Source organism: Bos mutus, chromosome 12 (assembly GCF_027580195.1).
Source record: "Bos mutus isolate GX-2022 chromosome 12, NWIPB_WYAK_1.1, whole genome shotgun sequence".
Classification (NCBI taxonomy): Eukaryota; Metazoa; Chordata; class Mammalia; order Artiodactyla; family Bovidae; genus Bos; species Bos mutus.
The window spans coordinates 47,378,791-47,406,543 of record NC_091628.1 but is presented as its reverse complement, the minus strand read 5'-3'; the positions used below and the strand labels follow the sequence as shown (position 1 = coordinate 47,406,543).

The 27,753-nt window shown below is 39.0% G+C and overlaps 2 protein-coding genes across 6 annotated transcripts in view; one reads left to right on the top strand and one right to left on the bottom strand.

Annotated features, from left to right (window-relative positions):
* The window catches only part of BORA (BORA aurora kinase A activator), a 28,652-nt gene extending 17,397 nt beyond the window's left edge, over positions 1 to 11,255 (bottom strand). Inside the window, exons 1-5 of one of the 5 annotated variants that reach the window (XM_070380576.1) lie at positions 10,936 to 11,255; positions 8,977 to 9,144; positions 7,116 to 7,222; positions 4,195 to 4,240; positions 635 to 716 (exon numbers count right to left, since the gene is read on the bottom strand). In XM_070380576.1, the coding sequence (XP_070236677.1) occupies positions 635 to 716; positions 4,195 to 4,240; positions 7,116 to 7,222; positions 8,977 to 9,144; positions 10,936 to 11,073 (541 nt within the window). In that variant the 5' untranslated portion in view covers positions 11,074 to 11,255. Of the gene's footprint in view, positions 1 to 634; positions 717 to 4,194; positions 4,241 to 7,115; positions 7,223 to 8,976; positions 9,145 to 10,303; positions 10,391 to 10,420; positions 10,556 to 10,935 lie in introns of those variants that run through there. The other 4 variants (XM_070380580.1, XM_070380577.1, XM_070380579.1 and 1 more) reach the window with 4 other exon arrangements.
* MZT1 (mitotic spindle organizing protein 1) lies at positions 10,702 to 25,807 on the top strand. The gene is made up of 3 exons (XM_005894376.2): positions 10,702 to 10,909; positions 16,462 to 16,607; positions 24,008 to 25,807. Exons 1-3 carry the CDS (start codon positions 10,837 to 10,839, stop codon positions 24,029 to 24,031), a joined length of 243 nt encoding a protein of 80 aa, XP_005894438.2. The 5' UTR covers positions 10,702 to 10,836; the 3' UTR covers positions 24,032 to 25,807.
* The last annotated feature ends 1,946 nt before the right edge of the window (positions 25,808 to 27,753 follow it).

The following is a 27,753-nucleotide window of genomic DNA, read 5'->3' as shown; positions in this document are numbered from 1 at the left end:
AGAGTAGCAATTCCACTGAAATGAGAGATGTGTATATAGAAGTAATATTTGAACACTGCTCACAACTCAGGACAGTGAGAGCAAATAAATATAAGTAACCATTTCCTGGAGGTAGAAAAACATTTGAAAGATTGTTGGCTTGACCTTCAGTTTCCTTATTAACTTTGCAGATAATTGGCCGTATTACACTACCCCAGAGGTCATATAAATGCCCAATCCTCCTCTACTACTATAAGAAACCAGCAAACTAGCAAAAAACAAAGCAATTTAAGGATTTCATTAAAAAAACTAACCTTCAAAATCACTGCAAAAATCATTAACAACTCAGATCTATATCCAATACTATTTCTGTGTCTATGGGTCTCTATAACCATCATTATAACTTGATATTCACAATGATCATGAAGAAAAAATTAAATTCAGAAAAGAATGGCTAAAAAAAAAGAAATTTGTAAATTTTAGTCAAGTTTTGAATCCTTACTTTTAAATAGTTAAACCTGGTATCCCAGAAATTAAATTTTATAGCAAGCTTCCTCCCAAAGCAGATAAACTGATACTTCACTATATATGTTGTTTTACATTCACTGCTTTCTATTTTTATGAGTTTTATTCATACAATTTTTAATACACTCACATTTACTGGAATGATACTCTGAAAGCTGTTTCCCTTCATGATCAGTCCAAGGAGAGGGTACGATGACATCCTTAGTGAAAAACTAGGAGAATTAAAAGTCCTTCAATTAGGCATATGAAATAGGAAAAGGTAGTTGTGCTAAATAACCATCAAACATGCTACACACTGACTTTATAGTTATATTTTAAAATTTAAATCTTAAAGCCCAAGTGAGCAAAGTGAAATGGACGAAATTTAAAGTATATATAAAGAGAAGGTTTAAAGCTTCAAATCAACCCCTTACATTTGAAATTTGCAAATTAAGCTAAGGGTATTATTCACAAAGAAAATATCTTTCATTTCTCCCCCAGTTTTTTTGGAGGGAAGGATGAGGTTGACGAAAGGGAGGATGAAGAGGGAAGGAATAAAGGAAGACAGACGTATATGTGTAAACCAAGAGGCGGTGTGCTGGAGCTACCTTGTCCTGACTCTCAAAATCTGATTATTAAATTTTCAGGAATCCTGTGGATCAGTTGTCAAACAAAGCCAACATTAAAATTACGTAAACAAATAAATTATATTAAAAAATAAAAACCCAAATCATCGCTTGGTAATTATTTTACTACATGTAACAATATCTATGCTCCTGAGGTTATTTACAGAGAGTCCCCTACATATGACTGAGTTCTGTTTCAAGAGCAAGTTCGCAGGTCCAATTTGTTCGTAAGTCCAACAAAGTTAGCCTAGGTACCCAACTAACACAGTCATCTATATAGTATTGTGTTGTCATAGATTCATAATACTTTTCACACAAATAACACAGAAAAAGCAAATAAAAAAATTAAGAAAACATTTTGAATCTTACAGTATAGTACCTTGGAAAGTACAATAGTACAACAGCTGGCATAAGTGAAAAGACAAGAAGAGTTACTGACTGGAGGAGGGGGAGGAGGTGGGAGAGGGTAGAGCTGAAGGATCGTCAGCAACAGGAGACGGAGGGCAAGCTGCAATTTCACTCATGCCTGACGTTGATGGCACAGGTTCTGGTTAGCAACCTGAAGGTTCGAATGTAGGGGACTTACTGTCTTTTGTATTTGTGTGGTAGAATGCCTGCATATAATGGTGTACCACATACATTTCTTTTCCCATTCAGCGATGTCATAATCACTAAACTGAAGCTGGCCATGGCTGGAGTATTTGTGTTATGGACAGCAGATTACTAACACTCATACTTCCCCCACAGTCAGAGGGCCAGTTGTTATATATTTATCAGCACACCACTGGTCAGTGTACTCTAACAAGTGGAGATAGAGCATTTAGATAAAAGCTGTATTACTGTATTAGGCTTAATTCACTTTATATAGGAATGAAAGAGGAAAGACATTTATACCAACGCTCTAATACAGTATTTTGCCCTCCCATCTCTGTTTTGAAGGTAACACAAAACATTTTCTTTATATTTTGCAATACTTATGACAAAAAACTAATTTCCTGACTAAACTACCTATGAATACATAAAAGACGTTAAAAAAAATGGAGTTGGGGAGCAGAGATACAGACAGTTCCCAGAAAAAAAAGGAATATAAAAGACTCACAAACTCATGAAGCAAAGCATAAGTTCACTCAAAATGAAAGATGGAAATCCAATAACAAGATAAAAATTTTAAAGTAGTAAGAATAGCATTATTTAAGCAGTTTGCTGACAGCCAGTATTGCAGATAACGAGAATATAGGCAGTATCATAACATGGCCAGGAGAACAAATCGGTACAACCTTTAGGGAAGACAATATGGCAAAATATACCAAAATTGAAAACACAAACCCTCTGATTTAGCAAGTCCATAAAGATATACGTACAAGTGTGTTCACTGCAGAAAAACACTGAACACAACCTACACATCTGTCAACAGGGGCTGGATTTGATTATGATACATTCATACAATGGAATACTATGCTATTTACTAAAAATCACTATGTGCTGATAATCAAAAATAAAATCTAAGAGATTATTAACTAGAAAAAAGAGGCAAAAGAGTATCAGAATGATGATCCTGCTAAGTCACTTCAGTCGTGTCTGACTCTATGCGACCCTATAGATGGCAGCCCACCAGGCTCCCCTGTCCCTGGGATTCTCCAGGCAAGAACACTGGAGTGGGTTGCCATTTCCTTCTCCAATGCGTGAAAGTGAAAAGTGAAAGTGAAGTCGCTCATTTGTGTCTGACTCTTTAGCAACCCCATGGACTGCAGCCTACCAGGCTCCTCCATCCGTGGGATTTTCCAGGCAAGAGTACTGGAGTGGGGTGCCATTGCCTTCTCCAATGATGATCCTATTTATGTGCAAATATTTAAAGGACATGAGCTATTACATACACAAAATGTATCTGAGAGTATACTTAAGAAATGTTAATGGCAATTAATTTCAAGGATTAAGGCAGGGAATGAGAGGATCTTTGTTTTCATTTTATGTTTTTTCCTTTGCAGTTTGGATTTTTCTGTTTTTAGTATGTGCATGTATTTACTGTATTTCACATATATAAACATGAATTTAATTTGCTACTGATACATTAACTTCTGCTACATTAGCCATAGTCTTCACTCTGAATTAATTTTCTTAAGTTTTTTTCTGAAATTTCCCTTTAAAATTAAGTTGAGAATTTGAAAGAGGAAGCATACTTTCCAAAATGTTGGGAAATGGGAAAGAGTCTGAGAATATTCAACTGGGGAGGAATCAGGTGACTGGATTAGAATGAAAATGTTGAAGTTATTAGATAGATTAACAAGTAGATAATATTTAGCAGGAGTAAAGCTTAGGAAACTGTTTCCTAAGAAACAGGCTATATCTGAAATGTGGGGGCTCACTGAATCTCTGAACATGCCATAGCTCAAGTCTTTTGGGGTGCAGAAGAATCAAGCATAGCTAACGAATAGAAGAGGGCAGAGGAAGACTAGTAAGGGAAAAAGGAAGGACAAGGCTGCCACGGCCTGAAGGCTTTCTGAAAAATAACCAAGACAGACAACCTTTACACTCTAAAGGATTTTAGCAAAAAAGGAAAGCAAAAAGTGAGACGCTTAGTTTATTAGCTTAATATAAAAAAAAAAACCTTATCTTTGTGATATACTTTTTCTATTTAGCAGTATACTGTATTTCATGAAATATACTCAATGTGTTAAAAATTCAAAGAATTAACAAGAACAAAAGATAAAACTATTCCTGAGGCCAGGCTAGATTTTCAAGGCTTGAAAAAATCCAGCTTTCTCTACTCCAACTTGAAACAATGGTTCATGTTGATCAAAGGCACAAGAAGAAAACTATGTCAGGTCCTGAGAAGGAAGAGATGAATTGTGACCAGAAAAGAACTCAGTCTTGGGGAAGAAAAGCATAAAACCGATTATTACAATGAAAGGCGCTGGATCAGCTCAAAAACACCAGTCTTAGGGGAGCTCCGAGGGATACTGGGAACGGACAGACTTGGGGAAGTTGAGACAGGAAAGATGTGAAGGAAGTCTTCCTCTCTTAGAGGTGCTGTGCATGCAGAATGGGTGCTTAACTGGCTTCACCATCAGTAATAGTTTCAAGTTACCTCTTCAATGGCTTTTTGTCTTTTGTCTTCCACATCTTTATCTATTCTATGCAGAGATAAAAAAGAAAAATAACCATACCATTACTTCAGCAGACTGAACATTTAAAATAATAACCTTTCAAAGAAATAGTTTTCTTCCACGTTAGAAACTGGCAAATGTTAAGCTCATTTTAAAAGAAAAATTGGGATCTTATCACTTTTGTAAATGACAGTATTTGGAGAGTCAGCCTTGTGCTATTAGGCTTACCTGCCCCACCTTTTCCATTCACAGTTTGAATGGAATATTTTCTAGTAAAAGGCTTGCTGCTGCTGCTAAGTCATGTCAGTTGTGTCCGACTCTGTGAGACCCCATGGATGGCAGCCCACCAGGCTCCCCCGTCCCTGGGATTCTCCAGGCAAGAACACTGGAGTGGGTTGCCATTTCCTTCTCCAATGCATGAAAGTGAAAAGTCAAAGGGAAGTCGCTCAGTGTGTCTGACTCTTTGCAACCCCATGGACTGCAGCCTACCAGGCTCCTCCGTCCATGGGATTTCCCAGGCAAGAGTACTGGAGTGGGGTGCCATCGCCTTCTCCGAGTAAAAGGCTTACATGGATACAATTTTTAAATTACTATTAACAATAGAAATAAAGCACTTTGAATAAACTGAGCTCTTAAGTATGTCATTCCACAGAAATCTAAAAACTGTCCAGATTCCTTTTCTTCTATTACAGCAAGCTTATCATAGTTGTAATTTTGGAATCAATTCTTACTCTTGACATAAATGAAAAAAAGACTATCATCCTTACAGTTCTAAATAAATTGGCAAAATTATTAATTCTGAAATTAAATATCAACACTATAAAATTTGAAATATAAAACTTTGTCCAAATGAATTTTTTTCCCACTTTGATAGAATATGCAATTACAGCACCACAAATTTATTACTTGTAAGATTTAATATTGTCAGGTCTCAAGGACAAGGCATATACTTGCCAAGGACTCAGCAGTTAGCCTTGAAGGACCACTTCCCTAATCTTTTTCCCAGAGAGAGTATGTGCTACCATGAATAACTCCATAAGACACCTTTTTCTCTCCAAATATTTTTAATCTAATTTGTACCTTAACAAAGCTTATAATAATGTTCAGTTCAGTCGCTCAGTCGTGTCCGACTCTTTGCGACCCCATGAATTGCAGCATGCCAGGACTCCCTGTCCACCACCAACTCCCGGAGTTTAATCAAACTCATGTCCATCGAGTCGGTGATGCCATCTAGCCATCTCATCCTCTGTCGTCCCCTTCTCCTCCTGCCCCCAATGTACATGTATTAAAAATTAAAATCAAGTGGATTTATAAATAAAGGAATAGAAAGGAATAGTGAGAAAATAGACTACAGTTAGAATCCACATATCTCCATTTGAACAGCCATTATGAGACTTGTAACTCAGTGCTCTTCCTCTTATCATGAACATCATCAAGATCTCAGTGCATAAAAACAGTGTATAATATTAGTAAGCTCTGATCTAGCAACACTGAATTCAGAAACCTATTGCTGCTTCATCAGAGGACTTCAACAACCTGGGGTATGCAGGTGATGGCTAGAAGCAGTGAAAATCAGTTTGGTCAAATTTTGTAGAGTTAGATGACGGAAGGGTCTGAGAAGTCATACAGGGCAGGGTGTCCGAACCAGTACACCACAGAACACCAGCATAACACATACACTGTTCAGTATGATTGGTGTGCCCTGAACGGACCCTTGGCCGGTGAGGCAGGGAAGGAATTTCGGGACTGTTCACCTCCAATATGGACAGACTCATTTGTTTATACCAGGATACCTTGCAGTTCTCATTTTTAGAGAACTGCAGTTCTCATATGTAGCATGGCATGAAAAAGGTGGGAAGCTCTGAAATAGGGAACTTGGGTTAAGTGAGGAAGAGACACTGGAAGCCTGTGCTTATTTCTAAGAATGCATCAACATGTTTTAAGAGTATACTCACTATCCTCGGTAGAAACCATAACCATTTACTGAATTACATGAGTTAAACTAAAATCAGGGTCTGTTCCCCTCTTCTGTGTTACAGGTCTATTTACTGAAATACACCAAGAGTCTTTTCATAAACCTGCTCAGATAACACCTGGTTTATTAGTAGAGAAATGTTGTTTCACAACTTGTTGAGTCTAAAGGACAGGAATAACTTCCTGTACTGCTTCAGTGTCGCCTGCAGTGCTCAATAAATTTCTCTTGGCTGTTCATATTTCAACATACTGAAGAGAGGAGGCAAAATAAGACATACGGTTTGCGTACCACAAAAAATTCATCTCATCTGTGAAACATTTGCTTTTTGATATACTTTTCACTTTCCCTATCAAAGGTATCATCTAGCATTAAGTAAAATCCTTTAACACTCTATCCCCATTCTAGTCCCTTTCTTTAGCACTTTGCTGCTGCTGCTGCTGCTGCTAAGTCGCTTCAGTCGTGTCCGACTCTGTGAAACCCCATAGACAGCAGCCCACCAGGCTCCCCCGTCCCTGGGATTCTCCAGGCAAGAACACTGGAGAGGGTTGCCATTTCCTTCTCTAATGCATGAAAGTGAAGAGTGAAAGTGAAGTCACTCAGTCGTGTCCGACTCTTAGCAACCCCATGGACTGCAGCCCACCAGACTCCTGCGTCCATGGGATTTTCCAGGCAAGAGTACTGGAGTGGGGTGCCATTGCCTTCTCCGCTTTAGCACTTTGGATGAGCATTAATTACAAGGGGATGGTCATCAAGCTACCAAGTCAAGAGAAGAAGGGGTACAAGAGCAGGACGAATATTTGCAAGAGCATCTCAACACATGTACATCTTTGTGTGATTAAATTCTAAAATTAAAGGGAAAAGAATCATTCATTACCTTGGACTGACAACACATGTTACTACACTTAAGAGCAAGAAAGGAAAACTTACCGAGAACGACTTAGGTATAAAGCTTGACGATGAATGTCCTCTGGGTCTATTTCTACAGGATTTATTACAGCTAGTTGATCAATAGACCATCTAAATTCCCCTGGAGTCTTAACAAAAGAAAGTGATCTTATGAGCAAAAGCATGTAACAGTGCATCAAAATGCTAACTTCAAATGTCAGCTTCAAAAACAATGTGAATGGTTATAATATAAAAATATCTTACAGATATTTGACTTTACCACTAAATTAAAAGGCAAATGGTAAGCAGATCACACTAAATCAATTGACTTGACATTCCATCTGGGTGACTGCTGAAATTACATAATAATAGAAAAATCACAGCATATTAAAGGTATAGAAATTCCACAAATAACTCTCATCAGTGACGCCACACACCCAAATAAAATTAAAAATCTCTTAGAGTTATCAAAAGCCTTTATTTTCACCAGGAATGAATTGAAATTATACAAAGTCCTAACTACAAAAATATCTGCAAAAGCTAGTAAAACATGCAATAAATAATTATGAGTGGTAACCAATGCTGCTTTTCTGTATTCAACTATCCAATAAACCAAAAGTTTATTTTTATAACTCTACAATTAGAATTTGTAAATCAAATTCTAATTTGTAAATTCGGAATATATTTTTGAAAAATCAGGCTTAAAAATCCAAGATGTCTGTCATGCATTCTTGCTTTGAGGATTAAGTTGCAGTCATTTTGTGATTTTTACTAAGATTAACTAAAATTGAATACCATTCAATTTAAAATCATGAGGTCACATAATGACTCAATATAAAGTGTGTAACTGTAAACCTTTCCTCTAGTGCATAACTAGCTCACGTAGATGTGCACGTGTAGCTAGCATCAAAAGCCACTCAGTTTACAGTTTTCTAGATAATTTGCTAAGTCAGAAGATCAGACTTCAAAAGAACTTCTCCATTGTAGTCAATAACGGTAAAAAGAAGCTAAAGAGAGGAAGCCTTCCCTAATCTGTTAAAGAGACTATTCCCCTCCATATCAGCCTTCTGTTATGGCACATAACATACTCTCTTGAGGTTGCCAGTTTAGTCTTGTCTATCTCATTAGAGTACAGGTTGACTTCTTTTCAAACAATCTGCAAGCTAAGAATGGGTGACAAAAATCCAAAATAATATTAGCATTTCACATGTGAAGATTATAAATTCATTCAAATTTCAGTGTCCATAAATAAAGCTTTATTGCAACACAGCCACATTTTCTGTTAGTATACTACCAATGGCTGCTTCTATAATACAAGGCAGAGGTGAGTAATTGTAACAGCAACCAGATGATCTGCAAAGCCTAAAATATTTACTATCTGGCCCTTAACAGAAAAAGTTTTCTGACCCCTGGTACAGAGTACAAGCTCTCTGAGAATTAGTGTTTCATGAGTCTGACTTGTTCAAGATGTAACCTCTGTAGGAAAGAACTGTACCTGACACATAGCATTCAAATAAAATTTGCTGAATACCTGAAAATAATTAGACGAAATAGTTTCTTCTCTATTATGGTATTAGTACTTAGACCATCAACTAGCGGCACCCACAGCTGTGAGAAACACGCTAACTAATGAATAAAAAAGAAATGCTAACTAAAAAAAAGCAAGTTGAAAGCTAAGAATGGGTGGCAAAAATCCAAAAGAATATTGGTATAGCTAGTATATATAATATTAATATAGCTAGTATATATAATATTAATATAACTAGCTAAGTCGTTTTTAGCCCAGTCACTATATTATAAAAACCAATAACCATTAGAATTAAAAAGTGCACTCCAGTTTACCATTTGTAAAGAAAGATTGATATTTAAAGTTATTTGGAAAAAGTAGTCGAGACGAACTTACTGGTAATTTTGTCGATTTAAAAACAGAAGGACTGGAGACAGTTTGTTCATGGAGATTAGAATAATCACCAGGACTTTCAAAAGGATTTAAAACAGGAATCCTTCCTGGAGTTTCAGGTGTTATTTGCATTTTTGATTCTTTGACATCTCCCATAGCACAGAGGAAAAACTAAAAAGAAATCATAAGTATATATAATAAAAGTACAAAGTTCCACAGACATTCATTTTGACAACTAAAATGTATTCAACAAAGGTTGTTGTTGTTAAGTCTCCAAGTGGAGTCCAACTTTTTGCGACCCCATGGAATATAGCCCACCAAGCTCCTCTCTTCACGGGAATTCCCAGGAAAGAATGCTGGAGTGGGTTGCCATTTCCTTCTCCAGGGGATCTCCCCCATTTAGGGATCAAATGCGCGACTCTTGCCATTGGCAAGCGGATTCTTTACTGCTGAACCACCAGGGAAGCCCCATTACCAAACATACATTTCACAAAAAGAATTAACTCAAAACTTAAGCTCCTGGGGCTTTTTTGTAGTTTACACAAGTGTGATGCTCTAAATAATCTTGAAAGCTAGAAAGGTAAAGTATTAGTGACAGAATTTTGCAGAATTAACAAGCTCAGAGAAGTCAACTGGTTTGTAAGTAGCACTCAACCGAATGTGAATGAGCTGAGGTCCCCCTTCGGGACAACTAAACGTTCTAATAGGCACAAAACCTTTTCCTGCTAAAGAACAGTAGACCTACAGCTTTTTATTCATTATCTCAAGTCCATAAACAAACACTTTGTACGTAATTCCAACAGCCCAGCAATTACCCAGCAAACTGCAGTTACTAAACAGTTATTTATAGCATCACCAACTCAATGGACATGAGTTTGAGCAAACTCCAGGAGATGATGAAAGACAGGGAAGACTGGCGTGCTGCAATCCACGGGGGTCCCAAAGGGTCGGAAAAGCCTGAGCGACAGAACAACACTAGCAAATAAGAGATGAGGAAATCTTTGGTCCCTTTGTGCATAGGTGCCTGTCTTGCACTTTAGTCCCCATCAGAAAAGAAATGACTGATTAGGGCTACGGAATTAACCACTTTGGGTTGCCCCTTCTCAAACACCCTTAGCCAAAGGCTAAGACCCCCACCCTCCCACGATGGAAGCGAGACTACATTATTTCCCGTTAAGGTGGGGGGCAGTACAACTAGAGAAAAGAACCCACTCCACGGAAGGCTGATGTGTAGCTAGCCTCCTCGGGTGACGGGCAAAGGAGGACACTGACGCCAGTGTCCTTCCCATCCCTACTCGGTCACTCTTTCCTGGGCCCCCCTCTTCCGCACCCACTCCCCGGTAGCTCTCATTCATCCCGAGGCGAGCGTGCAGCTGGTCCAGAGCCGGGCAAAGGGAGTTCTCCAACTCGAGACAGGAGGAAAGGCCAGGAATCACAAAGAACATACCTAGTTGTGTGTATAAAAAGGAAGCCCCCCCCAAAGCGACTCCAGGGCGCTCCCGACGGTGCCGGGTAAGCTCCCACGACAGGCACAGACTCTTTAACTCCCCGCTTCCGCGCTGTCTCAGGCCAACCAGGGCACGGGCCTTGTGCGCGACTGGCCAATCACGTCGTACCGCTGTCCGCGAACCAGCCAATCATAGCGAGGCCGCGTAGTAAATTCGAATGGCAACTCCTCGCTTCGCGTTCCGCCCAGAGTACCGCGGCTCCAAATTCAAATCAACGCAGCCTCACGCTGGCGATCAGCGCGAGAGGCGGAGCCTGCCCGGCGTGAGCCGGGAACGCGCGGTGTGATTGCCCAGGAGAAAGGAAGGCGCTCCAGTTCCGGGTCAGGCCCTTCGCCCGCCTCCCTCGGCCTCCGCCATGGCTAGCAGCAGTGGCGCCGGGTCGGCGGCAGCGGCAGCGAATCTGAATGCGGTGAGGGAGACCATGGACAGTGAGTGTCCGTTTCGCCCCCTTTACCTTGCCTCTGTTCCCCAGAGCCAAGGCCCTGGGGCGGGGCTGGGCCCACGAGGACCTCAGGTCCACTTCCTGCCCCGGTCGGCATCTTTGGAGATCCTCCCAAGGGACCGTCCAGAGCTCCAGAGCTGATGGTCCCATCCTTTGAGAGTCGTCTCTCCGTTCCTGCGTAGTTTGTCGCGCGCACGGCGTTGCGGCCGCACGTCAGCTCGCCGCGCGTCTGGTCCCTCCCGCACCGGACCCCGCGCGCCGCCTGTTTCCCGCCTCGAGTGCTTTCTCCCGAGTGCTCATTTCGCGCCCTCTCCCGCGCCCAGTCCCCGCGACCTTCCTCGCGCGAGCTCATGGCACGCCTGGTCCCCCCACCACGCCCCCTCCGCGCCGGTTCCCCGCATCCCTTCTCCTGCCCCGCCTCGCGCGCCCTGCCCACCCCGCGCGCCGCATCCAGTGAGGGGAGCGCCTCCGAAGCGCCCCAGACTGTGAGCTCCTTGCGGACAGTGGCTTCCTGTGTTTGGTCACCACTCCATCCCTCCTTGTACCTTGCGCTGCAGCAGGAGCATGTTAAATACCTACCCCGTGAAGGAACAAGTTGTGCTTTAATCAGAGTTGCCCCTGTTTAGTCCTGGAGCCGGTGATGCCGGTGTCCGGAGACCGTGGGCGTATTTACGTTTTGCAGCAGGGAGCACGCAGGTAAAAACTGCCCGCAAGTAATAGGGGAAAAAAGTATCTTGGAGTTATCCTCTCTCTCCTTTCTATTGCCGGCTCTGCCACTTTATAGCCCTGGTGTAGGCTTGGACAAGTCTTTTAAACATCTTTGAGCCTGCTTTTTTTTTTTTTTTTTTAGCCCCAGTAAAATAAGATTGCTACAAGCCTGGTGGGCTGCTGTCTATGGGGTCGCACAGAGTCGGACACGACTGAAGTGACTTAGCAGCAGCTGCTTGAGTGCTAAATCGCTTCAGTTTTGTCCGACTCTTTGCGACCCCATGGATGGTAGCCCGCCAGGCTCATCTGTCCATGGGATTCTTCGCTCAAGAATACTGGAGTAGCTTGGGTTGCCAGGCCCTCTTCCAGGGGATCTTCTCAACCAGGGATCGAACCCAGGTCTCCTGCATTGCAGGCAGATTGTTTACCGTCTGAGCCACCAAGGAAGCCCCCTACTACCTCCTAGGATTATTGTAAATATTTAAATAAGATAACCTTATAAAGGTATCTCGAAGGTGACCTTTAACAGGTAGTTCCTGCACTGTTTTTGTGTATAAACATCATTCCACGACCCCTTTTGTTGTCCCCATTTTATTTGCCTGCATCTGTATATGTGTGTTTGATAGATGTTAAATTTTGCTTTTTTCAAGGGAAACCCACATGAACTGCTGTCTCTTTCAAACCATGAAATTCTCATTAAGCACTGTCAGCCTTCATGTCCTATCTCTGGCTCCTTCACTGTAGGCTCCACTTCCTATTAGAGCCCCTTCTTTATGAGGACTTGTGATAAAGCTTATGACTTTCTTTGCACTCGCTGCTGCCCCGCTTTTCAAAGATTTTTTTTTAATTAACAGAGCCTTTGCATCTAATTTTTTACTCGGTGTCTGCTTTTGTCTTTTTCTGAAAAATGGAATTTTGTTAATACCATATTCAGCCTATTTTCCCATCCTTGAAATAGCAGAGCTTATGAGTTTTATTTTGTAAGTGGATTTGTGTACATAGAAACTAGTGTACACCATTATTGTCTTACATCTTTGCTTGGAAGCCATTGTGGTTTCTGAACAGTGTGAAGTGTATTTGAGGCCTGACTTCTAGTCAGTTTTCTTATATTAACTGTTCCTTATTATATGGGCACAGGATTCCATTTGAATAGAAAGCCCACATTTTCTCTCTGATGAAACTACTGATAAAGAAATGAGAACTGATCATTTTTATTGGCTGCATCATCAAGGTTTTCACTGACAGAACTGAAGATTATAGTGTTAGAATATGAAAAAGTGAAAAAAGACCAGATTATTTTTTCTCAACCAACACTGGCAAAGAGTGTGCAAAGTAGAGAACACTGTTCCTCTAGACACAATTTGTCCCCAAATCAGAAGGTAAAAAGGAAGGTTGGCAGTGTATCAACATCTGTTAAATGTGGCAGTTAGGTCCTGTCATGTCCATTGGAACTAGCTGCTATCATGCCATGCATGCATGATCAGTCACTCAGGCATATCCAACTCTTTGCCGTTCCATGGACTGTGTAGCCTTCCAGACTTGTCTATCCGTGGGATTTCCCAGGCAAAAATAATGAAGTGGGTTGCCATTTCCTCCAGGGGATCTTCCCAACCCAGGGATCAAACTGACATCTCCTGAATCATAATTGAGTCCAAAACAGTCAAAATGTGTAGTTTTGCAAAGTTAATGAAAATATTTTCCAGGCTGTCTCTAATGGTTGAGGCACAAAGGGAAACATAGTGACACTTTCATGGTTAAGAATTGACCATACACTCAACTGAAAAAGTCCTCAATGCAGTCGTTTAATAATCTCACCTTTCTCCACTCTCATTGCCAGAAATAGAACTTTAACTTGCCCAAGGGACTGGGCTGACCTACATAAGCACCAGTATTTTTTTAAATTCTGTTAATATGGAGTTTCCATGTATTTAAATCTATCCATGAGACCCAAACTGAAGTGTTCAAAACTTTTTTACTTTGATAGCGCTGCTTCAAGATCTAGTATATTTCTCCTTATCGTCTTCCTCCCTCCCTCCCATCAGTATTGAGTCAGCTAAATGATTTAATCTTTTAATTAATGTCAGATGATTTGCAAGGATTATAGAATTGAGCTATGAACATTTGTAATTTTATTGTGAAAATGAAAGCATTTTGATAAAGATACTTTAGACAGGGGAGGAAGTGGTGGGCTTTGTTATTTATCTGCACAAAACACTGAAAGAAACCTGATTGATCCTGGCCAGATTTAGTATAGGGTCTGTTGCATAAGGGGCATCCCTGGTGGGCTCAGTGGTAAAGAATCTACCTGCCAATGCAGGAGACATGGGTTCGATCCCTGGGTCAGGAAGATCCCTGGAGAAGGAAATGGCAACCCACTCCAGTATTCTTGCCTGGGAAACCCCATGGACAGAGGAGCCTGGCAGGCTACAGTCCATGGGGTTGCAAAAGAGTAAGACATGACTTAGCCTTAGCGGCAGTAACAACAAGTTATGTTTTTGGCAATGGTGATTAAAATTTACTTCTTCCCTACTAGAGGCTTCAATGTGATACAGTTGTTCCTTAGTATTTGCCAGGAAATTGGGTTCAAGACACCCTCACCCACCCACCCATACCACAATCTGTGGGTGCTCAAGTCTGTCATATAAAATGGCAAAGTGTTTGCATATAACCTACATTCATCCTCTTGTATACGGGCTTCCCAGGTGACTGAGTGGTAAAGAATCTGACTGCCAAGCTGGAGACTCGGGTTTGATCCCTGGGTCGGGAAGATCACCTGGAGAAAGAAATGGCAGCCTGCTCCAGTATTGTTGCTTAGGAAATCCCATGGCCAGGACCCTGGTAGGCTACAGTCCTGGTGTTGCCAAGAGTCAGACACAACTGAGCACCTAATCAGCAGCAGCAGCAGTATCCTCTTGTATACTTTAAATCATCTTTTGGTTATTTATAATTCCTAATAAATGCAAATTCTATGTTAATGGTTGCCTGTGCATAGATGCCAAACTCAAGTTTTGCTTTTGCGAGCTTTCTGGAATTTTTTTCCCCAAATGTTTTCAGTACACAGTTGACTTGTATCAAGTTGTAAACTAGCAAAAGGAGTGAAGAGAGTCCACAGTGTGCAAGGCAGTGTCAGCAAAGCAAACATATAGCCCATGCTCCCACCATCAATCCCCTTGCTTTCTCATGTGAGGTCTCCCCTACCTCTCCTTCACTAAGCTGTTTCACCTCTTCACTCATCTCAGATTTGACCATTTGTAGTAATCTCTCCTGTCCATGCCACCTACCAGTCTCTCCATAATTGCAATAACTTATCTGGACTCCTTCTCCCCAGGTCTTACACTGGGAAGAACTTGGTAAATGAGACTGAAAGGCTCATGTAAAGACTGTAATTAAGGGGGATAAATGGTTGTGAAATATGAGATGAGACATGAGAATATACTAAGGCCCTACTGAATATTTGAAAACTCTGGGAAGCTATTACGTATAAAACAGGAATGTGACAAGATCAGATATTCTTTTTTTTTTTTTTTTTTTTTTTGATTTTGGCAAAAACTAATACAAGGCTGTAAAGTTTAAAAATAAAAAAAAAAAAAAGATTTTGCCTTCAAGGCTGCAGTGCAGTGGCAGAATGGGAGTAACTCAGGCAAAACCCAGCAGACACCTTAAGTTGAGCAGGAGTTTAGGGTCCAGGGAGACCACGGCAGGCAGAGTTTTTAAGACAGAGTACCTGAGAGGAAAGAGCCTGCACCTAGAGGGAATTCTGGAGGTCCATGGAATGTTCTCCCTCAGGTATTCAGCACGGCATTGATCAGCGTGCAAGAAAAGTACCCCAAAAAGACACCAAAGGATCAAGCTGTTTCTAGATAACTGTATCTCACTATAAAGCTGGAGAATATGTATAGAAATACAAAACTGTCGAACACCCAGCACAGTAAAATTCACAATGTCTGGCGTCCAGTCAGAAATAATTAAGTATGCAAAAACAGAAGATTGTGACCGATGATAAGAAAATTGTAATCTGTTAAAACTGACCCATAGTTGATACAGATGTTAGGATTAGCAGGTGAAAACATTAGAGCGGTACTCCGTGTTCAGAAGGTTAAGTAGAGGAATGGAAGAGAGGTTTTTTTAAACAAATTCAACTTCTCAAGATGAAAATGAATATAAAGTATGAAAAAGTGGAACGGGCCCATATCACAAAAATCATGAATATTATGAAAGTTTTCAAAAGGACTTAGACTGAAATTAAAGGTGGCTTAGTATTGTTCATTTGTCGGTTCATCCCAAAATAAAGTGTCATTTTCATACAGTTCATATCAAAATCCAAATGGTATATTACTGACTAAGCAGTTCCACTTCTAGGAATTTATTCTGATAAAATTAAGTTCCTATTTACAGATATTTGTCACAGTATTATTTTCATCAGGGAAACAGGAGACCCACAGCAAAATAGCAGAGCAGTTAAGTAATGTATGTTATTTGCTTAAAATGGAATATTACCTGAATGATTACATTACATTGTAAGAGAATGCTAAAAAGTGGGGAAATGTTCAGAATAATCTTGACTATGATATTTAAATTTCAGATAGATACTAAATGAGTAGTAGAATATAAACCAGGATATAGAAAAGCTATGTGGAGGGAGGTTGTAAATTTATTTGTAAGTTTATAGAGCTAAGTAAGAGCAGTATTACATGCCAGTTTCCAAATCTAGGAATGCTGTGCTGTTCTTTGGAGTTATGCAGTATTATATGAATAAAAAACAGAAGTATTCATGTACATTTTTAAAATGTTACAAGATTTTATTCTTAAAATTTTCTTGTCTTTTTCCAGTCCTACTTGAGATTTCAAGAATTTTGAATACTGGATTAGATATGGAAACTCTGTCTATATGTGTGCGGCTTTGTGAACAAGGAATTAACCCAGAAGCTTTATCATCAGTTATTAAGGAACTTCGCAAGGCCACAGAAGCCTTAAAGGTAGAGATTCATACGTTCACTCACTCTGAATGAAAATGCTTTTGTTTAGAAAACAATTAATGCTAAAATTTTATGTGAATGATTCTAAGCAAGGTTAACCTAACAGCCGTCATCATCAGGAGAAATTCCGAAGGCCAGGGTCTCAGTAGTATATGTTCAGATCACAAAATTCTCTATCTGAACCATGTTGTCTTTTTGTAAAAGTCTCTGATTATGTTTAGAATTCTGCTTGTGTTGTGGGTGATATTGTTTCTGCCCCGCCCAAAAGATATGCTTAAGTGTGCAACACCTGTGAATATACCATGTTTGGAAATAGTGTATCTGTAGGTATAATCAAATTGACATGAGATCATAATGGGTTAATGACCAATGTCCTTACAAAGACAAGGGAAATTTGGACACAGATATACAAAGCACATACCATGTGAGGACACAGAGGGAATGCTGTGTGATGACAGAGGCAGAGATTGGAGTGATGGCATTTACAAGACAAAGAAGGCCCCTATTGTGGGCCACCAGAAGGTAAGAGGCAAGGAAAGATACTCTACTAGAGCCTTCAGAGGGAAGAATGGTCCTGTTGACACCTTGATTTTGGACTTCTGCCTCCAGAACTACTAGAGAATAATTTTCTGTTGTTGTAAGCTACCCAGTTGATGGTACTTGGTTATGGCAACCCTAGAAATCTAATTTAGATTTACTATGGGAAAGTGGAGTGCTGCTGTAAGAAATACATAAAAATGTGGATGTGACTTTGGAATTGGGTAATAAAGGTTGGAAAGTTTTAGGATGCTTGATAGTAAAAGCCTGGTTGGCCTTAAAGACTTGGTTAATGATAGACATTAAAGGTGATTCTAGTGAGAGCTCAGAAAGAAGAGAAAAGAGTATCAGTCTTCTCAGAGAATACGTCTATCATTATGAATAGAATCTTGTGAGAAATATGAACGTGAAAGGTGCCTCTCTGATGTCTAAGATAGAAATGAACAACTTCGGGTGTTGGCCCATCCTCAGTATAAAGAGCACTCAGCTGAATTATATTCTACTGTTGGAAGGAGAATAAAACTTGTAAGCAATAACTTGGATATTTAGCTAAGGAAATTTCCAAAGCATGGAAAGTGGGGCCTGATTTCTCCTTGCTGCTTATGGTAAAATGTAAGGGGAATAGGAAATTGAAGAAGGAATAAGTAAAAAGAAACCAGCACTCACTTTGGGAAGCTCTCAGCCTACCCAGATAGATCTCTGGAAAGAAGGCCGAGAGTGTAGCTAGATAACCTTTTGGTGAAGAGATTAGGTTATGTGACTCAGATGCAGTGAACATCTCAGTACAGCTTGAACTTAAAGGGATGAAGAAAGGCTGTCACACTTCTGGGGTTCTGTAGGCGGCTGATGGAGCTATTAGTGTGTGCACATCCTTGAAGGAAAGGGATGGGTAGCCTAGAGGCCAAGAACTGCTGAGGCCAGTTGAACTGTGTTGCCAGCATGGACCCAGGGGACCACCTTTTTTCAAATTCACATTAACCACCTTTTAATTGCTGAGATTGCAAACAGTAAAGATGTTGTGTTCCCTTTTTTGCTTGCACACACTCCTATTTAAAATCTCACATGATTTTATTTCCATATTTATGTAACACTCATATGAACACTTAAGTTAGTCCCCTCTTAAAACTTGTCCAAGGATGAAATGACTTCTCTACCCTTTTGTCTTCCTTTGAGGAGACATGCAGTTTACCCATCTCAGATTAAGTTACTCTCTGATAAGTTCCAATAATCTGGGTCACTGGTTTTGTGCTTTTTAAAACTTTTATTAAATCTAATACCAAAAGCTAAACAAGGCACATTTACAGAGCAAAAATGTATCATAAGTAGAGTATCTGTACAATTCTCATTGTCCACCCTAGAAGTTCCCTTATGCTCCCCTATCACTAACCTCTCTTTCCTGCTCCCCATTCCAATAACTACTGTCCTAATTTTTATGATAGAGACTTCAACATTTTCACTGACTAAGCATGGATCTCTAAACACCAGTTTAATTTTGTAAAAAATTTTTTAACTTGCTGTAAGTGAGATTTTATAGCACAGTTTCTTTTTTCCACTGAGTTTTTTCATCTGACATTATTTTTTTGAGGTTCATTTCTGTTTTATGTAGCTGTAGTGCATTCCTTTTCACTGTAATAATCATGTTTCATTATACAAATACAGTATTTTTTATTTATCCTTCCTACTGTGAATGGGTATTCGGTTGCTCCCTGTCCAGAGCTATCATGAACATGCTGCTCTGAGCTTAGTTGTCTGTGTCTTCTGATACATGTATGTGGGCATTTCTGTTGAGTGTGTATCTAGAACTAGAATTGCTGAATCATAGCTTGTGTGTATCTTCAACTTGAGGAATTAAGGCCAGACTTTACTACAGTGGTTATATGAATTTGTATTCCAACCAGCAGCGAATGAATTTCCCTTGCTTCTCATCTTTGTCTATACCTATTATTGTGAGTGTTCTTTAATTTTAGTCATTCTGGTAGGTGTGTTTGGACTTCTCCTTGTGTATTAGCATTTCTATGAGTACTGGTGAGAGCAAATGAATTTTTTTTTTTTTTTAATTTTTTTTGGCCATTTTCTTTTGTGAAATATTTTTTCATGTAGTTTGCCCATTTTTCTGGGTTATCTGTCCTTCTCTTCTTTGTGGGTAGTCTTTGTTTAAATATTTTGGAAATGAACTTTTGTCAGATACACAGGTAAGGCTTAAAATCAGAATTTTTAAGTAATTATTATGAAAACTATTCAAATTTTCTATTTCTTTTTTAAAATATATTTTTAATTGGAGGATAATTGCTTTACAGTTGTGTTGTAAATACAATTTACAATTGTGTTGGCTGGTTGGATGGCATCACCAACTCATTGGACATGGGTTTGGGTAAACTCCGGGAGTTGGTGATGGAGAGGGAGGCCTGGCGTGCTGTGGTTCATGAGGTCGCAAAGAGTTGGACACGACTGAGCTGCTGAACTGAGGCTTCTGCCATACAAAGCTCAAATCAGCCACAAATACACACAAGTCCCCTTCCTCTTGAACCACCCACCCACCTCCCACCCCATCACAGAGCACCAAGTTGAGCTCCCCGTGTTGTCTAGCAATTTCTGTTTCTTTTTTAACTCAACAACTGTTGCTTTCATATGAGAGAAAGAAAAATAACTACGTAACACAGTAAGAATAGCTAGTATTTACTCTACTTTTGCTAAACTCTGCACTAAGGGCTCTCGCTGCATTGTTTCCTTTGTAGTCAATGCAAGGATGTTTACTACGACGACTAGTAAGAGTTTACCCCTAAGGAAACTGAAGCTGTGGTGGCTAACTCACTTCTTCCAAGACTTACAGTTAAGTGGTTGAGCTAGGATTTGAGCTCAGACCTTCTGACGTCAGAGTTGTTAACTGCTAAGTTTCTGCCTACAGTAAGTTCTAAAAAATATCTGAGCCTGCTGTTTAAAAAAGCATGAAATGATTAGAACCAAACCAGTGGACTGGAGCCCAAGTACCTTCCCTGGCTTAATACTGTCTCATAACCCTGTTTTTAAAAATAAGAGGTATCGTAGCCTTTTATTAGTAAATTTCTGAAATTTCAGTGGGAGAGGATTTATTTAATGTACATCTTCCACAATCACAAAATTTTTATTCAGCTGTGCTGGAGTTTGAAAGAGAATAGGGAGGCAGAATAACAAGAGATTTTTGTATTAATGCAGATTGACTGATGTGAAGGAACTGGAGACAAGTAACCTAGCTGGAAAGGTTGGGGGCAGACAACATAGCTTCTTAGAATAAAAACCAAGATATTAGGAGATTCAGAAGTGCCTGTTTAACGTAACTTTTTCAGCTTTGGTGTACCGGTTATTCCACATCCAGTGGATTATAATGAACTCTGAAGGCAAAGTCAATACAGTAACTCCCCTACATAACAAATTTTCAAGTTGTGAACGTCAGGTGTGAGTGAAATTGCAGCTGGCCCTCTGCCTCCTGTTGCTGACCATCCTTCAGCTCTACCATCTCCCACGTCCTCTCCCTCACCATAAGTAACTCTTCTTGCCTGTCCACTCGATGCCATTCCCTATATGCCAGCCCTTGTCCTGTACTTTCCAAGGTGGCTGCACTGTTAGATTCAAAATGTTTCTTTATTTTTTGTGTATTATTTGTGTGAAAGTATTATAAACCTAAAATACAGTTATAATAATACTATTGTAAACCTATAGTACAGTACTATATTGTGTCGGTTGGGTACCTAGGCTAACTTTGTTGGACTTAGGAACAAACTGGACACTCTCAGAAAAGAACTCATTTGCATGTAGGGGACTTACTACAATTAAGTTGAACAAAAATCAGAAAGTGTTGCCCATTTGCATGGAAAATCAGTCTCATACACACACAAAGCCTCTTAAAAACACATTTCTCCCATAATCTAAAATTGGTATACCTGACTCTTTCTAAAACTAGGTAGGGGAAGAGATCGTGAAAAGTTTCCAGTAAAGAAGAAATGTTCATTAGAACTTTTTCTTGAAAGTAATTTTTGAAACCTATTTAAGTTGTATAAAAGTAATACATGTAGGTAATTTTTAAATATTTAGATCAGAAAATACAAAGAAGGAAACAAAAATCATTCAAGATCACCAGTAGATAACCCCTGATAATATTTGGTTAACATCATCCTAGCTGGTCTCAATGGAGAAGGCAATGGCACCCCACTCCAGTACTTTTGCCTGGAAAATCCTATGGACGGAGAAGCCTGGTAGGCTGCAGTCCATGGGGTCGCTAAGAGTCGGATACAACTGAGCGACTTCACTTTCACTTTTCACTTTCATGCATTGGAGAAGGAAATGGCAACCCACTCCAGTGTTCTTGCCTGGAGAATCCCAGGGATGGGGGAGCCTTGTGGGCTGCCGTCTATGGGGTCTCACAGAGTCGGACACAACTGAAGTGACTTAGCAGTAGCAGCTGGTCTCATGCTACTTTGAAAACAAAAATATTATAGTTAATCTCATTGAATTACAAATGAATAAACTTCCTCAGGTTGATTCTCTCCAGATCAAAGTCTGCTGTCTCCTAACTGCTCCTGCTGGGTCTAGGTTGGGAGCTGGTTAGTTCAGAACTGCACTCAGCCACACCTGTCTTCTCTTGACCGCCTTACCCTGCCCCAGCCTTACTGCCTTAATATGCATAGGTTCTCTCTTTAGTGTGGTTGCTGCTTATGAATTTTTTTCCGCATATTTTTTGTTTATTTCTCTTAGTGTGATAAATAGAGTAAGGAGAAACTCCTCTTGCTGCATTGTATTATCTTTACCTAGAAATCCTAGTGATTAGAATTTAATTTTATGGTACTCATCTCTGTTTTAGACCATGTACAATATAAATCAAGGATGTGATGAAATGTTGCAAGAAATTGTTGATCTGAAACATAGTTTTTTCCTCTGTTGTTAAATATGAAGAAAATTATAATAATTTTACTAATTATTTTTTCTCTTTCAAATCTTTTAGATTTGTATATAGGTGTTGTATTTTATATGTATCCATGTATGTGTGTGTATATTATAGTAAAAGCAGTAGTTGTGTGTCACCCAGATAGATGAATTTCTTAACAGTGGTAGACAGATTGCCTTATGTTTATTTGCCACAGCATAAGTAGAATTGTTAATCACGTGTGTTTCTTTTAAAAATAAGACTTTATTTTTATGAATGTTACTTTATCAACACTGAATTTTTATGTTGTCTCCTCAGTGCTAGTATTTATATGTTGGGAGTCATTTATAAATTCTGGTTTCAGAAATTGTGGGCAAAACTCATTTTCCCATATTTTCTACTTTCTTGCCATGGTACCTTGAATTATACACTATCGGTGACTTCAGACACACTAAGCCTTGTGTTTTCTTTTGAAGCTGTCCTGTACTGTCACTGATATCTTAGAGTACGTGATGTATCTCCTCACTGCAGCATGAGGACATTGGCACTATAGAATTTGTAGTTGGCAGAGAAATGAGGGATTAAGGAAGTCCCATGTCCCCACCCATCCTCACAAAGGAAGGAGTAAACTTGGGCAATGGAAAGTTTGGAGAGAAGACTTCTAATGTGGGTTTTCCCCAGGACCTCTGTGTCTACACTTTTGGAGTCTTTAATGACTGTCCGGAAACTGTATGAGTTTCTAGGATGCCATTGCTGTCTTCCTTTCAACTGGAAAGTAGTTCTGCACACGTTTAACATGAATGCTCTACAAGGTTGACGGCTTGCCTAATTCAAATGAAAAGACATGTTGCATTGTGTCTTGGAGGGGAACCCCTAAAATTAGTATGAAAATGGGATCAGGTTCTAATTCTTGTTAATAGTAAACCCAAGAAGAGAAAGATGAACAACCAGCTATATAGAAAAACATGGGAGGTTCTGTTGACAAGAATGTTTCATATTTAGTTATCTACAACTTTCCCAGTGTCTTAAGGAATTTCCTTGAAGGACCTCTTAACTTAGACTGAATATTAAAAATCAAGTTTTAATTAGGAGGTTGAAATGTAAATGAATTGAGTTTACCATGTACTTCTAAGATTAAACTTACTTAAATTCAATATTTCCATATTTGGCCTTGACAAATTGTCTGTTTAAATCCTATCTTTTAGAAATGCATATAAAATAATTTTCTGATGAATGATAATGGTGTCTGGAAATTTCTACAGAATAATCAGGGAAAGGGTAACGGATGGTGGTTTAGGTAAAGCTGTATTAGCCATGTATTCACTATTCCTCTTTTGCCTTTTTTTTTTCCTTTGCGTTACAGCATAACAGAAAGATCTTTTTCATTCTTTATTCCCTTTCGCACTGTAACGAAACATACAGAAACAAACTAATAAAGACTGTGGATGAGGACTTCCATAAGTTAATTTTTCAAGTAGCGTTTGCTTTATTTTTACATCAACTCTTATTTAAGATTATGTAGCAGTTTGGACTTCGCACGTGGTGCAGTGGTGAAAACTTCACCTGCCGGTGCAGGAGACTCAAGAGACGCAGGTTCAGTCCCTGGGTTGAAAAGACTCTGGAGTGGGAAGTGGCAACCCACTCCAGTACTCTTGCCTGGAAAATTCCATGGACAGAGGAGCTTGGTGGGCTGCAGTCCGTGGGGTCACAAAAAGTTGGACACATCTGAGTGACTGAGCACAAACAATAATTTTCTACTGTTAGCCTAGCAATCAGTCCAAATGGTAGTTCTAATAATATACTGCAAAAAGTGAAGACTACTGCATCATGCTGATAAAGGTGCATTGCTATATATGGGGGAAGAGTTGTTTGTTAACAGCAATGCAATATTGACAAATTTATTTCCATGATGTTTTTTTTTTCCCCCCATTATTTTGTTATACTGAATCATACTCTCTTATTCTAGGCTGCTGAAAATATGACAAGCTGACTTTCTGAAGAAATCCTGATGGGCTGTGTCAAGCTGTGTAAGAAGATTGAAGATTGCGTTGTAGTCAAGAACACACAATGAAATCACTGCATGTAGCAATGTGGAAATATTGTCTTTTTTAAAAGAATTATAAAACCATAGCTTTATAAATCAGTGGAAAGTGGCTTACAGAGAAAACTATCAGTTGTGTTTACATCACATCTTTTTTTTTTTTCTTTAACTGCTCTAATGCTTTGGCATTGTTGTGTTCATATTTATGTATTCCTAATTTATAGCTCTGATAGCTTTAATTTTCTAAGCAGTCTGTCCATCAGATGTGCACATCTGCTGTGCCTGGGTGAACTATAGTGGAACCCATCAGCAGTAATGTTGTAGTTAAGACTTGTTGACATTTCCATTATAAACTTAAATTTTGAATTGTTTATGCAAAATAACTGTGGATTTATGTTGTATTAGGCTAAAAGTTGACAGAATTTCCGCTACCATGTATGGATTTTTGATTTAGATTCATTATGCATATCAGAATCTTGTTTTTTTATAAGAACATGGAAAATGTGTTGTTAATCTGCTCTTTAACAAAAAATATTCTTTTTTAAACATAAAGTTTGAGTGGCAGTTAATAGTGTGACCCAGATCATATTAATATTGATTGAAAAGTAAAACTTTCAGAAAACTTAGATTTTAAAGGTAATGACAGTGCTTAGCTTAGTATTATTTGTCATTTGATTCATTTAAATTTAGGGAAGATATTGAGAATGTTTTTCTAAGTTTTTAATTCATAACGAAACAATTCCAACATGAAAAGTCTTTTTACTTTTGTTTAATGAAAATAATTTGAGTGCTTACTTAATAAAATACCTTGAGTGGTTATCTAGTAAACCACTAAACAGGTGGTGACATTCAATAAATAATGTTACTATTTTCTGAAGGAATAAAGATTTCCAGTCATTAAAGAAAAAATAATCACATTTTCTGCATCAGGAATTCTGAATATGCCTTTCTAAGATCATTTTTGTGTGTCATTATTTTTACCCTGTAAGTTTTAACTAATTGAAGTGATGGTTCAAAATAAAGTTTAGAAAACTTAGGATAATATGGTTTCTGTTCCTAACAGAATCTCCATGAACTATTTTTTCCCAAGACTACTACAAATTGAATCTGATCTTTTAAGATTGTGTTAGCTTTCCAGTTAAATGATAGTACACGCATATACTCTGGTAGCATATTTTGTTCTTCAAACAAACTAAAGTGATATTAATAAGGGTTAATAATATTTAATGTCAACCTTCTGTTCTATTTTAAAAATCTAGTCTTTTGACCACGTTGACTTTTGAATGGTGGCATCTTTACCAAGTACACTGAACATCTGTTATAGGGAGAACAGTTTGGGAGACAATAAAGGTTTTGATGATAAGTCATCTATATGATTAAAAAACATTGCAAATACTGCATGTTGTTACTTATATAAAATCAGAAAGAAAACACTCTTGTCAAGCTCCAAAATTTGTATATACTTTTAGGTCATAAGAGTTAATAGTTTTATTTATAACTTTGTAGATTATGTTATTTATGTATGAAACAAAGCAGGAAAATATATTGAGAAGGAGTTCTGTTTACAGAGGACTTTAATGTGTTACATTTCTTAAATGTAAACGTGTATTTTCAATGCATACTTAAGTAATACTTAAGGAAACCAAACAAAGTAATGATACAGTTGCATTGTTGGGTGTGTTGTCAGTGTCCGAAATAAAACCATTTTGGTGATACCAGCCTGTACTTCTGGTTTAAAGTATGTTTCTGTGAATTCAACTTGTGTTTCTATAAGTATTTGGTAAATATTTAGATGCTTTTTTTGGAGAAGGACATGGCAATCCACTCCAGTATTCTTGCCTGGAGAATCCTGTGAGCCTGGTAGGCTGCTCTCCATAGGGTCGCATAGAGTTGGACATGACTGAAGCGACTTAGCGTGCATGCATTGGAGAAGGAAATGGCAACCCACTCCAGAATTCTTGCCTGGAGAATCCCAGGGACAGAGGATGCTTTTTAAGTTATGTGTAGTTGAAGACTGTTTAAAGATAGGCTTTATAATTTACGGTTTAAAATTAGGCTTGAGGTAGTAAAATGAAATACTTTTCCCCTGGTAGTAAAAGGCAATAGCTATAACATTTACCCTGTCTTGAAAACAAAGTTGGCGTTTCAACATGTGAAATTATGTTTTTCTGTATTTGAAATAAGAGGTTTCCATAGTGGATAATATGAAACTTCCATGTTTCAAACATACTGTATGTTTTTAAACATTTAAACTAATTAATTAAAAGTTTAGTCTCACACTAGCCACATTTTTTGTTGTAATACAATGTACACAACATAAAACTTCACATTTTAACCATTGGTACAGTTCAGTGACATTAAGAATGTTCACTTTTAACACCTGCCTCAACAATAGAGCCCAAATCTGTTTAGTCATGGTTTAAGTGACAGTTGGGATCTCTGTTAGGAAACTTTGGGCTGAATTGTGTTTCCCTAAATCCAGTGTTGAAACAGTAACCTCCAATTACTCTAGAATGTGATTATATTTAGGGTTCAGTTCAGTTCAGTCACTGAGTTGTGTCCGACTCTTTGCGACCCCATGAATTGCGGCACACCAGGCCTCCCTGTCCATCACCAACTTCCAGAGTTCACTCAAACTCATGTTCACTGAGTCGGTGATGCTATCCAGCCATCTCATCCTCTGTCGTCCCCTTCTCCTCCTGCCCCCAATATTAGGGTAAGGGCCTTGAAAGAGGTGAGTAAGTTAAACATGGGTCTTTAGGGTGAGAACTAACCCAAGCTGACTGCTAATCCTGTACGGACACACACTGACCCCAGGGCTGCGTGTGCACAGAAAAAACCCTGTGAGGATACATGGAGAAGGCGGCCGTCTACCAGCCGAGGAAAGGGGCTTAAGACACCAAGCCACCCAACAACTTTATCTTGAACTTCCAACCTTCAGAACCGTGAGGAAATGTCTGTTTAAGCCACCCAGTCGGTAGTACTTTTTTAGGGCAACTGTAACAGACTATTTTAATAAAGGAACAAATATAGAGTCCCTGTTATCGACAAACCATTGTAGTCAATCTAAAGCAAAGCTAAACAAACTGGAAAGACAAAATATGCTTTTTTTTTTTTTTTTAAGCAAAGCCTTGATGACTGCCTTATCCCATGTTGGTGAACATGTTTAGTCCTGCTTAGGAACTCAGCTGAAAATAGCCATCCATCTGAGAAACCTGAATCCGAAAGAATCGTTTTGGTTGGTGATAGTTCCCAGTACATAGTCCCTGTGGTTTTAAAGACTGGTACGATTTAATATCATTTAAGTTAAGAGGAATCTTTGGGAAAGGGCTTTTATGAGACAGAAATGTGTATTTCACTAGTACTGAGACCCATATAAAGGAATAGAAATTGTTGAACCATTTACATGCAGGCAGGTTGAAGAGCCAAGTGGACAGTATTGCTGAGAAACCAAGATGGTAACCCACTGGATAAAGACCTCGCAGAAAAAAATAATAAAAGTGCTTTGATATTTACCAGTGGAAAGTATATTTACACAAACTCCATGCAAATGGAGTTGGGTTTTATTTGCATAACAAGTAGAAGATGGATTTGCTTTTCTAAAGACTTCATCACTTGAACCACTGCTGTGCTTAGTGGCTCAGTCATGTCACACTTGTGACCCTATGGAC